We start from the raw sequence: 19079 nt of genomic DNA, 5'->3' as shown, positions 1-19079 counted from the left end.
AAATATTAATTTTGTGATTCACTAAATCTCAGGAAAAAAGAGGTAGAAAGGGAAAAAGTAGTCATTTTATCTCAAGTACCTCAGATTAAAATATTAGGAATATCTATTTATAAGAGCTTATTTTAGAAGTGGGTTATCCTTTCATATAGAATTCAGAAGTCCATATGGGATTTTAATAATATATTGTAGTAACATTTTATTACAACACAAAAGATATCAGTCCCTAATTTCACAGAATGGTTTGCAAAGTAACTCAATATTAGTTTCAGGAAATAAAAAAGTTTATTACTTCAGTTACTCATTAGAGATTAAGTTCCAAAGTTAGTGATAAAGATAATTGACTACAAAAGAAACACTAAACAGGACCCAAGACCGATGCTATTAATTTTATATACACACATTTTTGTCAATTGCATTTTGGATGAGGAAAATACACAAGCAGTGATTAGAACAAACTCCCTTTTTGATGGTGGAACCAAGTGGTTTTTCTAAAGAAAATATTAGATTTTGTGGAGCATAAGATAATTTCTAATATACACTGACTCTCAAAATTAAGCTGACTAGATACTGCAGTTTACCAGGTCTGCGTCTGCTACCTCCAACATTTCTAAAGTATATAAAGCATATTATGACTTCCTATTCAAACTTCCTCAAACTGAGTTATAATGTCCATTCAATTCATCACAACCAGAAGAACACTGGCATATGAAGGGGATAAAAATGAGAAAACCTACTATTATTTAAGTTGACAAAAAGGAAAAAAGAAATCAATAGAAATATATTTCTATACTATTCATGATAGATAAACACTGATAAATGTCCCTGCAAGACAGCAAAAATTAAATCTTTTACAATTTGGCATTATAGAAAGAACTCTGGTTATGCAAATACACCTAAAACATTAAATAAATTGTAACTCTAGTTGACTAGTGATTTAACTTATTTAGATATCAAAAGGATATGGACATCTTTGTCACAAACTTGTCATGCAAGTCCTCAGGAGGGGGAAAGGTTTCCAAATCTTTCTCAAGCTGGTGAAGCTGCCTTCCCATCTGCTTCAAATTCTTTTCCAGCATTTCTACAGAGACTAAAAGAGAATATATTAAATGCCTTGAAAGGACAAAATTACAATATATAAAAGGTAGGGCCCTCTAGAAACAAAACATTTGTGAAAAAGCCAACAATAATAATGAAAGAAAATTCTAAAATTTTAATTTTAATGTGAGAAATCATAAAACAAGAAAGGTGAATTTACCAAGGTTTTTTTTTTAACTTTTCAATTTTTAAATCCAGTTATAAAGAAAATTTATAACATAAACACTTTAAAACATAAGAAGAAATTGTAAAAATGCTTACACACATGAACAAACTAGGAGGGAGGGGGGTGGGGCCTTGGTGTGTGTCACACTTTATGGGGTCAAGACAGGATTGCAAGAGGGACTTTACCTAACAATTGCAATCAGTGTAACCTGGCTTATTGTACCCTCAATGAATCCCCAACAATAAAAAAAAAAAAAAGAAATAAGTTCTTTTTTAATTACAAATGTTACAAAATATTTAAGACAGAGAGGCAGATATAAAGTATGTTTTTAAAATTAACCCTATTCAAATATAATTTTATCATTTTTCAAAATCACATATATGTAATTTTTTGAGAATAGGGTCTCTTTCTGTCACCCACACTGGAATGCAGTAGCACAATCACAGCTCATTGCAACCTTGAACTTTTTTTTTTTTTTTTTAATTAAACCATAACTTTATACATTGATGTATTTATGGGGTTCCGGGTACTGCTTCATATACAATGTGAAATTCTTACATTGAACTAAGTAACACATCCATCACAATTATACTAATTTCTTAATAGTTTTGAAATGTACCATTACATCAGAGATCAAGTGATCCTCCCGCCTTACCCTCCTGAGTGGCTGGGACTACAGCTCATTCCCCCATGCCTGGAAATTTTAATTTTTGTAGAGATGGGGTCTCACTATATTCCTCAGATTCAAACTCCTGGCCTTAAAAAATCCCCCCACCGCTGCCTCCCAAAAGGGCTGGCGAAATCATCTTTCGAGAGGAAACAATAAATATGTAAGAAAGATCAGGGGCTCAGCACTTGTAGCACAGTGGTTACTGTGCCAGCCATATACACCGAGGGTGGAGGGTTTGAACCCGGCCCGGGCCAGCTAAACAACTCCATCAAAAAAATAGCTGGGTGTTGTGGCAGGCACCTGTAATCCCAGCTACTTGGGAGGCTGACGCAAGAGAATCGCTTAAACCCAAGAGTTGGAGATTGCTGTGAGCTGTGACGCCATAGCACTCTACCAAAGGCGTCATAGTGAGACTCTGTCTCTAAAAAGAAAGAAAGAAAGATCAGGGAAAGTGCTCTCTATTGTCCAAGCCAATCTACAATAGATAAGAAAGGTATCAGACACTCATGACAAATGTCAAGCTTTCTTTACTGATACCCTGAGCATAATATGTATTATATAATAATTAATATCCACTCTTCTTTGACTCAAAATTGCTTTCAGTGTACATAAGGAACAACAGGCAGAGCAGGGTCTGCCAGACTATCACAGTGTACTGCCTGTCCAGCAGGACAGGAAAGTCATTTCTAAAAATCCTTGCATATTAAATTTATATGACGCTACATAAAAAGCCTAGCAATACAAAAAGAAGATGCAGTGGCTTAAACAAACTTTTTGGATATTTGCTTTAGGTACAGACATATTTTTGGTTAAAAACATGTTATTTCTGATCAATGTGAACTATATCAAATGGTTGTTAAAAATGAATATAATTCTGTTCACTAGCTGACCGGAATGTACAAAGAATTCAAGAAAATTAACAAGAAAAGAACAAATAACTCCATTAATCAATGGTCAAGAGACATGAACAGAACTTTTTCCCAAGAAGACGGATGAGTTGCCAACAAACACATGAAAAAAAGTTCATCATCGCTAATGCAAATCAAAACCACTCTGAGATATCACCTAACACCAGTGAGAGTAGACTACATCACATGGTCCCATAGCTGCAGATGCTGTGTGGGTGCAGAGAGAAAGCAACACTTACGCACTGTTGGTGGGACTGCAAACTAGTACAGCATTTTTGGAAAGAAGTATAGAGAAACCTCAAAGAACTAAAAGTAGACCTACCATTTGATTCTGAAATCCCATTACTAGGTATCTACCCAGAGGGGAACAAAAGCATTTTACCATTAAGGACATTTGCAGTTGAACGTTTATAGCAGCTCAATTCGCAATTGCAAAGATATGGAAACAACCTAAGTGCCCATCAACCCATTGAAGGATTAATAAACTGTGGTGTATGTACACCATGGGATACTACGCAGCCATAAAAAAGATGGAGGCTTTGCATCTTTTGTGTTTACCTGGATGGATATGGAGAACATTCTTCCAAGTAAAGTGTCTCCACTTTTGGAAAAGCAAGCATCTCATGTACTCAGTAGTAATCTGAAACCAGTAGACCAATAACTATAATCTCACATGAAGGAAAAATAAAATTAAATTCATCAGTGGGGAATGGAGGAGGGAGTTACACCAGTTCCCATGTATTGGGTACAATGTAGGGATACATGGCACACTTCCTGGGTGAAGGACTCAACTACAACACAGACTGTGGACATTATCTTACAAACAGAAATAATGTAACCTACATATGTACCCTCATACTAACCTGAAAATTAAAAAAAAATTAAACCATTAAATTAAAAAAATTAAACCATTAAATATATAATTAAATATATTTATATATTTATATATTTAAATTAAATATATATAAATATAATTAAATTAAATATATATTATATATATATTTATATATATATAAAATAGTTCTAGGTAATCTGCCATTGTCAGGTTTGAATTAACCCTGAAAATAGGTTCAAGTTTCATCTATAAGGATGGGAATGGAATATCCTTGGAAGAAGCTAAATGCTCAACAAAATGAAGTTGAGATAATGAACAAATTACAGTTTTTAACCTCAGTCCAAAAGTATGAAATAGTAAGGGAACGTGAAAAATAATGTTATATAAGAACACAGAATGTTTTTCTTTTTTTTTTTTTACCAAGTTGTACACAAACTAACATTTTCTACTCTGATATTAACAGCTTTGGATAAAAACCGAACATATTATTAAAAAATTAGCATCTAATTATCATACACAATGGTCAATGGGTCCACTGACAGACTCTTCTGAGAACCACACATAATAGTTGTTCATGCCTGAAGAGCGATGATTCTTTAAACTTTGGCTTTCACTGTGATGAAGCCATTCTCATCTTATTTTATACATATCTTCTCAGAAGTCTTTTACTTCTTATGTATTCCCTTTCCGTGAATCTGAAAAGTGAGATAACTCAGATAATAGTGTATACGAAATGTTTATATCATAGTAGCATTTGGTATATTAATTCAATCTGCTTAACTTGTGTCCCCAATGTCACAGTGGCAAGATGTATTTTCCTATGTTCCTATGTTTCATTTTTACATCTGTTTGTCAATTGTCTACAATCAAGATACCTATTTGATTAGGCCTATGGTGTTTCATTTATTCTTCTCGTTTCCAAATATTTTTTTTTGCTTCTTTTAAAGTTCTTTATCTGCATTATAGAAGAGATTCCTCTTGCTCTCCTAGTCTATTTGATCTCTCCCCTAATGTCTCATTACCATTTGCTCTATCATTTTTCAAGAAATCTTACAGTTGGCTCAGTCACTTTTACAGTTCTCAAAACTTTGAAACTTCTGATTCAATAAATAAATGTTCCAAAATATACAAAATGCTTTTATTAAGTAAATACGTGCTCATTAACATTTATAAGCCACAAACTTTGTGCTATAGATTAGGTTCAAAATAGAGATTAGTATATGTTTTGTAATAGTAACAGTCATAACAAAAATAATAGGAAAAATAGTATCTAAAATTTGCTGAGTGTTCAGCCATGTCAAATACATAAGTGTTTTCCATTAATTAAATCACTTAATCCTCACAAGGACATCATAAAACAGTTATTATTATTCTCCTTGGTTTACAGATAAGGAAACTGGACCTCAGAGGGTTAAGTAAAAGGTCAAATAACTAAAAAGCAGTGAAGTCACAACCTGCACCCAGGCAGTTTCATTCCAGACCTTATTTTTTATCCTTTTTGCTATACATAAATTATTAATTATAGAAATTGCTATTTTATTTTTATAACCCCTAACTCCCTGTCAATAACATTTAAATAAACAAGTTAAAATTGCTATTTTATTTTTATAACCCCTAACTTCCTATCATTAACATTTAAATAAACAGGTAAGTTTTTATATAGTAACTACTTTCCTATACATTCTTGCCTATTGCACTCACAGTGACTACACACAGGGAAAATATACCTAAGCATTCTAGATAGATAAATGAATGGACAGTCAAATATACAGATGCTACTACTTTTTTAAATGAACATTTAAAGTGTTTAAACTTTAAATGTGGCATCCCACAACTGACCAAATCTCCTATGTAAAATAATTTCTTAGTCTGCTTAACCAATTTTTTTTTATGCATATGTGTCAAATTAGGAAAAGATCTAGAGAACAAATGTGAGGGGACTTCTATACACCAAAACCACAAGGTGAATGTTGTTCGGGAACATAGACTGTTTTTATGCAGAGGCTCACTCCGTTGCCCTGGCAGCTAAAGTGCAGTGGTGTCATTACAGCTCACTGCAACCTCCAACTCCTGGGCTAAGATTCTCCTACCTCAGCTTCCAAGGCAGCTGGGAGTACAGGCACATGCCACCACATCCTGCTATTTTTTCCCATTTTTAGCAGATCTCACTCTTGTTCTTGCTGGTCTCCAACTTCTGAACTCAAGCAATCCTCCTGCCTCAGCCTCCTAGAGTGCTAGGATTTTTTTCTGATACCAAACACATTGCTCCAACACTGCTTCAGAGTCCTATAATTCAATTTAATTCTAACACTAACCATATGGACTTGCTGCAGACGCCATTACTTAGGGACAAATTCCTTCAATTCTGATAATTATCTAGAGTTAGAGTCAGACTCCACAGGCACTATAGGCACCCGTGTAAGGGCCCAGTCCTTCAAGATTGCTCTCATTTCAGAGGCCAGTGGCAATTCCAGGGGACCATGCATAGTTCTGACTCACTGGAGGGGCAGTACAGAGCCACTCTGGGCCCACCTCCCTCCCAGCACATGCATGTGCTCATCATTCCAGAAGCCCCATTATCCTTATTGTTTCAGAGTCTTTATTGAAGCTTCATCACAGAGTCAACTAATTAAATCACTGGCCATTCACGATAGAAGTCAATCTCCAGCCTTTTCTCCAGAGGGCAGGGGGTAAGCTGATAGTTTTAACCTTCTAACCATATCTTTAGTCCTCTAGAGGCCAATCCCCATCATGAGGCTATACCCCTTTAGTCACCATGCTAGCATACAAAATACACTCCTATCACTCAGGAAATTCCAAGACTTCCAGGAACTTGTGCCAGGAACCAGGGACCAAGATCAAATATTTTTTTATTGTACCATATGGCTATAGAAGTACATGTCTCCTCGAACGCTAGTAACTGTGGGGAGGTGTTACAGAAACATAATTTTGGTTGACGAGTTGTCATTCTCAGAGTTGTCTAACAGCCAATGCTGTCCTCAGAGGAGGTCAGCTGCTTATAGAGCCATCCCAGCTGGTCACCACTTCTCAGGTGATAGAAGGGCTCACTCCACAGGATAAAAGGTTTGAGCTTTTTCCAATTCTTTAGTTACCAGTGGGTCAGAAACTACTTCCTCTATGATCTGAGGCAACTGCTCTTGGGCCTGATTTCTACATTGATAAAACGGTAGGAATCTCATCTCATATTTTTATGTCACAGATATTTCATAAAAGATCAAATTCTGTAACATAGGATGAAGAATTTTTTAAAAAAGAGTATATTATGTTATTCTTATTCTTAGAATTGAATAAGAAATAAGAAGCTGAAAGATTGACATAAGTGATATTAGAACTAGAGAAAAGTAAAGAAAGTCATCATCACTTTCATTATCATTACCAGGCTAGGCAGAGTATTATGGAAGTCCGTCTAGGAAGAATAGTTGCTGTTTTTAAGAGTAAAATAATGAACATTTGGGGCACATTCAAACATTTAAGATAAAACATCATACAGAGTAAGCAAGCTATCTTAAAAAATAGTTCATGTGGCTACTCTACAGACGGAAATCCCACTAAGCCATCTCCTACGCTTCATCAGCAGGCTCTGATTACATTACTTGTACATTATAGTTAAGTGGATTTAAATGTAATTGACCAACCTCTCACTGTTGGTTTTTAAATAAGGACCAAAGCACACTTGAAAGAGAGAAAAGTGTGCAAATTCTAGACTAACAAAATACAAGCTAATGTTCTGAGCCATCTGATGGGTAAAACTAAAGATCATTTTAACAATTCCCTTGGTGTTTTTCTCTTTTAGCAATTATTCTATTTCTATAGACAGTTCCTTTATGTATCTTCAAACATAATTTTAGCCACACATTTCACATGTGTCAAGTTCTTTGAGGTCAGTAACAATATTTTTTGTACTAGAAATTCCAACTATATAAGGGAATTTTAAATTGCACTCTCAAAGAAGTGTTAATTTACTGGTGTCTCTGTACGTGACCCGTGTGTAAATTTTATCTTTTAGATTTGTCACATTTCTTAACTAAGAAATTAATCATATTTTTTATTCCTTTTCATTACTTAGAAGAAAAGTAATGAAAAAGACCATCATCACACACAGTTGGCTAGACTATTTTGAAGCAATTTGACTTCAGCATTTTACTCAGTTAATATTCACCCAGATGGGATTTCTCTCCTTCTCTTCAGACATCATGTATGTGTCTGTCTCAAATCTGCTCCTCATCTGTAATCTCCACACCTCAGTGGGTAGAGGGACCACAAAGTCTGTTTCCTGCTGCTCTTGACCCTTCTTTCTCCTGCAATCCTCAGATCCAATCAGGACCCCCTCAGTCATTTTGCCTGACAAACAGTACTTAATTTCTTCCTCACTTCACAATATTCAAGTAATCACGAAGCTTGTCTCATTTTGATCACTGGAATCCTATGATTTTTCTCCACTGGCTTCTCCACATCATACATGTGGGCTTTCAGGCAATCAGTAATTTAAAGATGTCCCTTCCCTGTTTAATACATGTCAGTAAACTAGTTATATAACATATGATCTTTTAAATAAGGCTCTATGTACAACCTGCAGGACTCCAATTCATAGCCTGCCAAACATTACTCTCAAAACAGCAGACTCCTTACAGTTTCCCTGCTCACATCCCGTCTCATTTATTCTGCACTGCACCCTGGAAATAACATGTCTATCTGCCTTGCCTATTCCACCTCTAGGTCACACCTACTCATACTTTATAACCAGTCAAAAAGTCCAGCAAGTCCCCTAGTGAGGTGCCCTTTCTACCCACCAAAACTGGCAATTATCTCTATCTTTGCAATTACTACACTCTATTACGTTTATCTTTTTATGTGTCCTTCTTCTTCCAAATGGCTGGTATCCCTAAGGAAAGATACCATTCATCTTTGTATCGCCAGTTACATAACATATTGCAGATACTTAAATGTTTGTTGAAGGAATGGATTTTAGATTTAACTTTAACTTCTTGAGATAAGAGCATTAAAAATGAAATGGGAAAGTACAACAGATTAAATATCTAGGACATTAAAATCTAAGACATGGATTTTTCTCCAAGTGTCTTGTTATTGTGATAATTATACACCAGAGGTGTTAAAGAGCTTCAGAATACAAGTTAAAAATCACAACTATAAATATTTAAGTTAAAACAACAAATATAGGCATTCTGTAACCTTATGGCTTCTGTGATTTAGGGTATGAAAATTCCAAACAAGAAAGAAGAGAAGAGGTTTTATATATTTAATTAATCTTTGTAATTAAAAAATAATCTTTTGTGAATGTCTCCAGGAAATGTTGGTCATTATTTCATAACAAGCTTACTAAGTAATGCCACATTCATTCTTACATACATATTATGGTACAATCCAGGGATATCAATTTCCTTAAAGAAAGCTTAAACAACAACTTAATACCACAGACAATTTAAACATTCAAACTAAATTAACCTTCCTATGCTCACAGCAACAACAGTTTGGTGTGAGAAACTATTTTCAGGCTCCTAACAAAATAATTTTTCATAGACAATTGTAATAATAAAGACATTTTATAAAGTTGTAGCAATATTTTATACGTGCAATTTAAAATAATAAAATTAGATAGACAAGATGGACAAAAACAAACATATGTAGTATTTAAAAAAAATCCTGGATATTAAGGTCCACAACAAAAGCTAAATTCTTGAACATCATTATAAAACCCACCACTACAATGAAACAACATTGAAAAAAAAATCATAAACTCAAAATAAATTGCAATAACTTGGTTCATAACAGGTAAAAAGTAAATTAAAAGAATGAATGGCTAGCCATCCTTATCACATAGCTTCCTTCCTCAACTCAGATTTGCTTTCTTCTCATTGTTCTGGTTCTTGATGGGACCCCATGTTATAATACACCATAATTTGCATTGCTTAATTAATTTACGATATGCAAGGAGGTTTTCTCCTCCTGTCTCTATATCACACTGCAAGAGAAATGCCTACGTTTGCTGTAGAACCTGGAAAGAGGGAATGACAAGTACAATTAATTAAAGGTCTCCAGTCCCTTCTGCTGTACCACTTCACCCACTCTGGGGAAAAGAGGCAGCACTGTCCTCTCCAACTATGAAAAGGGAATTAAACAAAGCATCCTTTTAAAAGAGAAAACTGTATTAATTAATGGGAGAAGCCCACCTAAAATCATGTTTGCCTGTGAGGATCTGAGAATTCCTTTAAACACATAAGATGGTCAAGATCATAGTAAATATTAAACAAGAGATAACAGAGATATCTGTAACAATATTCAAAATGTTCCCTGTGCACATGTATTTGGGAGGACTGACTGACTTTTAAATGGGACTAGTTTTCATGTGTGGCTACTGGAGACCAGATCAGTCTCACAAGTGCGGGACTGCATATATTCAGACTTAAGTTTGTTCTCATGTCTAAATCATTCCCCTCAACTCCAAGAACCTACTGAACATCTTTCTTTGATGTTTAGTGGATATTTTAAACACACATTTTCCAATTAGAACTCATCTTCTTCATTGAATTTGTTCCTACATGTTAGTAAATGATTGGTTTTACAACATTTCTCTCTCTCTCATACCCTACATGTCTAATCATAAAGCACATCTCATTGGTTCTAACCACCCTCGCTATTCTTTCTGATCTAAACCAACATCATCACTTCTTTGGATTATTTTAATGACATTTGAGTGGTTTCACTGATTTTGCCATTGTTCCTCTACAACTTTTTTTCCTCAACACATCGGCCAAAGCAATCCTTTGAAAATATAAGTCAGATGACCATCTTCTGCTCCAAACCCTCCTTCCAATGACTCCCCATTTCAGTGCAAAGTCATTTCATTACAATGGCCAATAACACCTTACTAGATCTGTTACTTTTCCAACCTTATCTCCTATTATGTTCTCCCTCCAATTTCATTTCTGTATCTTGCAGCCTCTACACTTGCTCTTACCTCTGCCTAGAATGGGTTTCTGTCAAACACCAACATGCTTGGTTTCTCACACCCCCTTTAGGTCACGTGCTTCCTCTGACTACTCAGTCTACAACTGCAAAAAATCCACCCTCACATTACACAGCTAGTGATCTGACATAGCTTACACTGATTTCTCTCTTTGTTTTAGGTTCTATATCCACTACCTGAAAAGTAAACTTCAAGACGGCAGTGACTTTTGTGTTTCTGGCTCTGTGTCTGAGATAAAAGAGGTATTCAATAAATGAATGATGAAACAATGCATGGATGAATCTTATTTAAGCCAGATTTTTGTTTTTATTTTCTTCCTGTCGATCACAGTTGAGCCCAATCCTTACTAATACAAGTGCCTAGCACAGTGCCTTTCAACCAATGAGAGTGAAACACTTTATTGAAAGGATCCTTTCTTTATAGGGTCAAAACACCAAAAACGATCAATGAGCATGAGTTCTTTTTTTCCATAAAATATGTAGTTTGAAAGACAGCTGCTGAGACAACACAGTGATAAACATACTTATATGCCAAGAGTCTCACTACTAATCAATTTTAAATCTATACTCAGGATATGGGGAAAGACTACCCAAGATCATACTTTCCCTAGGGTTTCTTATGAGTTTGAATAAACATTTAGTGTTTCTATCACTTACATTACTTATCATAAGTTAGTACATACTTCAATATGGTATTCCTTAATAATTTTAGGCTAATAAATTTTCTTCTCAAAATAACATGCAAACACCTCCAGAAAAATAAACTCAGAATTGTTGAACAGTTGCTGGAGACCAGTTGTTTTTAAAGGCTTCTTAGTATTAGAATTTCTTTTTCTTTTTTTTTTTTTTTAGAATTTCTTTTTCAAAAGTAACCTTTTGTCAAAGTTAAAAATATGCAATAAAAATAGAATGTGTCAGGCTGAAGCAGAGGACAAAAAATAGAATCTGCTTTTCAAATTCCATTCCCTATGCTAGAATGTCCAACTGGTAAAAACACATTGAGCTGTATACTTATGATCTGTGTAATTTTTTGAATATATATTATTCTTTAATTTTTAGAAAAGTACACACCTTTTTCAATAACAAACCTACAAAATTCATGGCTACATATTCCAAAGCTTACCTAAGTTTTAGGTTAACACATGGTTAGAATCTGTTCAAATAATTTCTGACAATATACATTAAAATTATATAATAACATATTATTCACATACTCATGCTTACCTGAACCACTTATAACAGGCAGATGTGTGTCAACAAAAAATAATCACTGAAAAATAACAGAAACTATAACAAATGTAGAGACTATTTACACAGTCTTCCATACATGCTGTTCAAGCTTTCTAAATGCTTCTGTGTTTTAACCTATTTAATCCTTACAACAAACCTCTGAGTTAAATACTACTATTATACCCCTACAGGTAAGGAAACGGAAGCCCAAAAATATGTACATATTTTTTACGACTCAGTTTCACTCTATAGCTCTGGGGTTGAGTGCCAGGGCGTCATCGTAGTTCATAGCAAGCTCAAACTTCGGGGCTCAGATGATCCTCCTGTCTCAGTCTCATGAGCAGCTGGGACTACAGGTGCCCACCACAACACCCAGCTGATTTTTCTATTTTTAGTAGAGATGGAGTCTTGTTCTTATTCAGGTTGGTCTCAAACTCCTAAGCTCAAGGAATCTACCTGCCACAGCCTCCCAGAACACTAGAATTATGGGTGTAAGCCACCACACCTGGTCTTGAAGCCAAGAAATTTTAAGGAGCTTGTGTAAGATTATACCTCTAACAAGCTAGGGTTTAAATCTTTGTTATGTAGCTTTAGAGTCTATGGTCTAACAACAGTTTTTCCCATTATAGAATGTCTTTCTAACCTAACTATGACCACATTTATTTTGCCAACTACAATCATTTATTAGGGTTGTTATTATTGCCTGTCAATAAAAATTTTCTTAAATTTAGAGGCAGAAATGAATTTCAATTTTAACTAGATTAGCATTTTTACATGATAACAGAAGAGTCTTTCACAAGCTCTTCAGTAATAATAACCTTTAAAAACTAAACAATTTCACAATTTAATGATAAATGCTTTCCAAGTATACTTATTAGTGCAATTTCCCATAACTGTTTCATAGTATTCTAGGATAGTGCTGCTATCTCCATGTGGTTATGGGAATGGTGACAAGGATGGCTGTAATGTGACTTCTTAGGAAATGGGGTCTTTGCAGACAGCTTTAGTTAAAGATCTTCAGAGGAAATCTTCCTGTGTCTGAAATCATCCCATGACTGATGCCTGTAGCAGAGATGGGGACACATGAAAGACACAGAGAAGAAAGTGAAGAGAAGACGAAGGCAGAGACTGCAGTGATTCAGCCCTAAGCTAAGGGACACTTCAGCATCGCTGGCAGCCACTGGAAGCTAGAGAGAAGCATGGGATGGTTTCTCCCTCAGAGCCCTCTGAAGAAACTAAAACTACCAACACCATGATTTGGGAAGTCTGGTCTCCTGAAATAAGAGAGAATAAACTTCTGGTCTTTAAAGGCACCCAGGTTGTGGTGATTGGTTATGGCAGTCCTAGGAAACTAATAAAATTACTCATTCAAGATTGTCCAAACTGCATAAATACAGTCTGGTTCCTGATAGCTGGCAATTCCACCTGCAACATTTGACTATCTCTGCGCTTCTTCCTCCTGTTGGTTACACGTCAACCTTGCCACCAGTGAGATTTACGAAATTGCCATAAATGTGTTTAACCCACCCACTAGTTAGGTTTCCTTCTGTACTATATGAATGTGTTGTTATGCTAGTCTTCAGAATGAACTATTCTGAAATTTTCTTTCATTGACCTTGTTTGTAATTTCCTGCAAAACTGAGGTGCAGTAACTACTGCTTCCCAGCCAGCAGCTTCCGAGAGCTCTGAGACCTTGCTCGTCACTGGTGATACTGTCTTGATATTGTTACTTGATGTTCACTGTAGTTCACAGACGACACTGACAGAACTGCCTGAGTTGCTACTTCAAATCAGTAGCTGGCCAAAAATCTGCAAACACTATGAACTGTTAGTTTCTTGAAAAGATTAATGCTGTTATTGATGCCACTTTCAGTCTGTTACCTCCAGAAAGATACAGAGGTCTTCCCGATGTGGTTTTCTTCTTCATCATCATCGATCAGCCCAAGCAGTGGCAGATTCAGGAAACATCCCTAGCTCAGTATCTCAAAAAGCAATCTTTAGCTGCAAGTGGTTCTTCCATGCCCAGTGTTTTTCAATGTCAATCTATAGAATCTTTAATCCTTCCAGTGATTTTGGCCTTGCTCTTTCTAGTCCACTCTGCTGCTTTCCAAAATAGTTTATATTTGCACTATAAAATGATTACCTTCACAGTCTCATATCCAAGTCTCCAACTTAAAGTTTTGATGCCAATTCCATACAGATAATCCCTGGAAATAACTTAGCAGGACTTAAATATGTGCCCCCTTAACCAGGACGCCATGCATTCATGCACTATAAATATTTTTCATAAATACTATGATTACCTATTAAGTTTCATTATGCCTTTTTAATGTTAAAAGTGTTAATTTGTTGAATCTAAAATTTTACATGTTCTATCATTTTAGTAAGTATGTACAAGCCTACATATACATCACATTTTAAAAATAAGTTTACCTTTTATGATATTTGGCTTGGATTAATATTATAACTATTTTATCTATCTATCTACCTGTTATCGCCACCTGGTTAAGGGAGTGGGGACAAGGATGACTGTCATAGGTTGATTAGTATGTTCATATACATATAAATTACATTCTCAAAATAAATTTATCTTTTATTATATTTGACTTGGATTAATATTATAACTATTTTAGAATCCCTAAGTATACTCATCAGGTGGCTATAAGTAGTCAGCCTCGATATTGAGACGTTGAGGCTAGCTTTCTGGACATAGCTTTTAGTCCACGACCTAGCTTATAACCTGTGCCACACAGTGCAGAGATACCAAATGTTTTCAATTTTTCCAGAGGATAATGAAAAAAAAAAAAAAAAGTAAAACCATCTACCTTATGCCTCCCTTTTAGAGAAGTGTCAACAGAAAATTCAGAGTGTTACTAGCTTTTATCAGTTGCCTGTTTATATTAAAATTACAACTATTATGGTAGCAAAAAGGGGATAAATGGAAAAGATATATACACATGGATATAATGAGTGAAAGAAAAAGGGAAACAAAAACATAGAACACTACAGTATAAATAAACATGTTCTAAAACAAAATCTAGGAAATGCCATAGAACTCTGAAATTAAATGTGAATTTTCATGAACATATTTATTTAGATGCATTAATATATCCTTACATGTACTAATTTATATTTCACACCTATTCAAAAGAGGAATTGAGGCATACTTGCAATTATTTAAAATCATTCAGTAATTCATGGTTTGTAGAAGAAACTTTGGTAGTCCTAAATTGATTACTGTTAACATCCAGCACAGCAGTCTACAACTGCCACCTCAACTGATCTGATGAAGTAAAAAAATCATTCAGTATAGCCTATTTTAGTCTACAGCCAAAGAACTACAAGCAAAAAAAGAAAAATGTCTTAACTAGGGCAAAATACCACAGACTATGCGGCTTAAATAATAGAATTCTTTTTTTCTCACAGTCTGCATGGCAATATGAAAGTGTCAGCAGGTTTGCTGTCCTCTGAGGCCTGTCATTGGCCTGCAGTTGGGTACCTTTTCTCTGTGTCCCCTACATGGTCTGTATACACCTGTGGGGCGGTGAGTTTAAACTTCCTCTTCTCCTAAAGGGACACGTCAGACTGGTTTAGGGCCTACTCTAAAGGCTTCATTTTACCTACTCATCTTTTTAAAGGCCCTAATGCCAAACACATTCAGAATCTGACACACTGGGAGCGAGGGCTTCAACATATGAATTTATGAGAGACACAGTTTAGTCCATAATAGTTAGAATACATTTTTGTGCTCCTCACTGACAATTTAAGAAAAGCAATATCCCATATGGTTGTCTTCCATAACTAAATTATCACAAATACTTCAACAACCAGCATTGTATCATATCAGTTTACTTTATCATATAGGCAGAAATGTGTAAACTGAAGTGTGTTCTCATAAAACTCTAATTCTATCATTGATTTGAAGGACTGACTGAATTAATTTATCTCACAAAAGTTAGGAGGCTCCAATTTACAACCTTTATGACATAGTGGTTCAAAATGACACAATGTTAGCTACATTGTTGACTCTGCTGCAGGGGATATAAAGTGCAATTGTATCAATAACTAAAACTGAATATTCAAAAGATATATCAAACCACTAAATTTTAATTAGCATTTTTGGAAGGCTATAGCAACAAGGAGGTTAACATTTCGGCTGGTTAGAGCAGATGAATTTAAAATTTTCAAACACTGCAATTTCCAGATGGCAGACACCTAGAAATTAAGTGTTCTAAGCCCTCATAGTAGGTGAATAAAAGATAAACATTTGGTATTTAGAAAGGCATTTATCATAAAATGCTAGAAATGCGTACAATCTGGAAAATAGGAGACGTATTTGAAAAGGCAAACATTTGGGTCAAATCGAGGAATTGCTAGCTAAAAAGCATATAAACAGAGTCTTAAAAGCAGACAGAATTCTATAAAATGGAAAGAATAAAAATAATCAAATACAAGATATCAAAGAATGGTAATGAAAGCTGAAAGTATAGAGACAGAAAAAAGTGACAAAAATTAAAAACAGGCAATCATTGAATCCACTCTGATAATAACCTGCATATTATATTGCTCTTTTTCTAGAAGCTAATTCTATTCCCACTAGTCCCAGGGATAATCCTGGTCATGAGCAGCAATTCTTAAAGGCTGGCGTAAATATTTTTCGGACACCTATGAGTTTATCATTTAAAAAAGGGGGCAATATGCAGGAACTTGGGTGAAGTTCTCAGTAAGCACTACCAAAAAGCACGCAAGAGAAGGTGACATTTATTTTTGAGTTCCTTGATGAAGGAGAAAACTAGACAATGGTCTGCACCATAGCTGCCACTTGCAAAGATTCAGCTTAGGCGGAATCCACCATGCAGCTCTGAATGGAGATGCTTCAGGCTATAAAGAGGCATGACCACTGAGAGAAAAGGAGGTAATGGAGGATTTTCTCAAGTAAATAAAATTTAGGAGGAGATGTTAAGGGTGTAGGAATCATATTATGCCATAAAATCATATTTTAAGACATACTATGATTCAAATACCTATTGAAATGTAATGAAAGTGGCAAAATCTGCTGGATATGCAAGTATGGATCTTAGAAGGAAAGTCTGGGCTATTAAGGAAAGTCAGATTATTAAGGTGTAAGTTGTTAATATAATGATGGTATTTAAGTCCCTGGGAATTAAAGAGAAGACATAGAAAACAAGAGGAGGACTCAGTATGAGGCTACTAACAAAAGCAATGTATGTATGCAGACTGCATGGAGGAAGAGGAGGAAGTAAAGGATATTCAGAGTAAGCAGGACGAGCCTTTTGGGACCAGAAGCCAGATGTGAGTGAGGTGGACTAAGTTGCACTAAGACACAGAAATTTGGGACCATTAGCAAGGTGACAGTATGTCACAATTTCTGACATACTCCACTCCACATTGTTAAATAAATAAACTACAGACCAGACTAACACGGAATTTCTAGAAATCAGAGTTGACCGGGCAAGAATGGAAATATATGATAGAACTACTAAAAATCTAAAAAGTGTTAAGATAATACTGTAAACTTACCTGAGTTTTATTTTAATATACCTCCCAACCAAACAAAAAGTCAATTTGTCATATTTCCTATTCATTAATAAGATGGCATTCCAACTTAATAAGGAAACAGATTATTGAGAAGTAATTTTTAAAACCTTAAGAGTCAATTTTAACTGTTTAGACAAAGGAAAAATGAATTCAACTCTTAGAAGTCCGTAACAGAACAAACACTAAATGACATATAAAAATACAATAATGACCCCAAATATTTTCACTGAACGACAACAGAAAAGCTGTAAGCCATTATCTCTTAGAAAAGAAGCAGATGTAATGAAGTAGATTTTTGAAAACTGTCATACAGGTAAGCTCATTAGGTGCAATGAAAGTTCCCTCTGCTGGTCTTGGAGTACCTAACGACCAGGACTAGTTATGTCTCAAAAACAAGGGTAGTTTTTAATTCACACGATAGCTCACCAAGGAGATTTCAAATCTGGAAACTTTTAAATGATGATATATAAAAACACTGGAATTCTCCACAGCAAACATAGAGTTATTTCATCCAAAACATTACATTTATTCCTAAAAATCTCCATTCATTAATAGGGCAATATAATTGCAAAAAGAAATTCTGTGCCACAATCACCACATTATGAAAAATATCTCAGTGATGGCTTTCCTATTTTAAATATGAAGTTGGCTGCTCCCTGAGAAGCATATTAGCAGTATCTGCTGACCCATACACATCCGCCAGCCTTCACTGTAACAGATGGAAATCAGAAACCCCCAGACCCCACAATGTTCAGCTGAAACACAAACAAAGAGTACAAACAGAAGAATCAAATCACCACGTTACAACTCTGCAAGTCCTTATGAGAGCTAAATATTCTTTAAAGGCAAAGTGCAATATTTATACAGAATTTTAAGTATAATCAAATGAGTCAACATAGGTAAACATTTCAAAAACTGAAGTTATAGTAAAAACTATAACTAAAAACTATAAAAAAAACTAAAATGAGTATGTTTCAACTTACTGTTCAGTTTCAGATCTACTGTGAAAAACAGTGAACTGATCAGATATGCAAACTGTTATTAACCAAAAATACCTGCTCTAATTCTTGTTAAAGTCCTCACATTGATACAATCTATGACGCATTGATATTTCCCCCCCAAAAGGAGCTCCTTCTGGATTTCAAGGCAATTTTTACCAATTTTTCATTCATTACTCCGTTACTTACCAAACTTAACATCTATCAAGAACACCCATTTTCAATTTTGTTTTCATCATATTTACCAAGTATTTCAAAATTGTAGAATTTTCACTTTACAAAAGTTGATTTCCTTCAGTTCATAAACCAATCTGTTAAAAGCTATTTTAAATATCACCATGTTTAATGTTTTTATCCCATTCAGTTCAATCCCATTTGGATCTACCCCACATGGTTTAATATTAAAAACATTTTCCTTTGGGGGGCAAGACACGATTGTAAGAGGGACTTTACCTAACAAATGCAATGAGTATAAACTGATTTCTTTCTTTTTTTTTTTTTTTTTGTAGAGACAGAGTCTCACTGTACCGCCCTCGGGTAGAGTGCCGTGGCGTCACACGGCTCACAGCAACCTCCAACTCCTGGGCTTAAGCGGTTCTCTTGCCTCAGCCTC

The 19079-nt window shown here is 35.1% G+C and overlaps 1 protein-coding gene across 1 annotated transcript in view; it reads right to left on the bottom strand.

The window, feature by feature from the left end:
• DIAPH3 (diaphanous related formin 3) overlaps window positions 1-19079 on the bottom strand; it is a 578378-nt gene that overhangs the window by 193226 nt on the left and 366073 nt on the right. The window contains exon 23 of the mRNA XM_053563890.1: window positions 964-1087. Coding sequence (XP_053419865.1) covers window positions 964-1087 — 124 coding nt within the window. The remainder of the gene's footprint in view (window positions 1-963; window positions 1088-19079) is intronic.

The sequence above is a fragment of the Nycticebus coucang genome, chromosome 15, assembly GCF_027406575.1.
Source record: "Nycticebus coucang isolate mNycCou1 chromosome 15, mNycCou1.pri, whole genome shotgun sequence".
In the NCBI taxonomy this organism is placed as follows: Eukaryota; Metazoa; Chordata; class Mammalia; order Primates; family Lorisidae; genus Nycticebus; species Nycticebus coucang.
The sequence above is the reverse complement of the archived record's forward strand: the minus strand, read 5'-3'. Positions and strand labels throughout refer to the sequence as shown.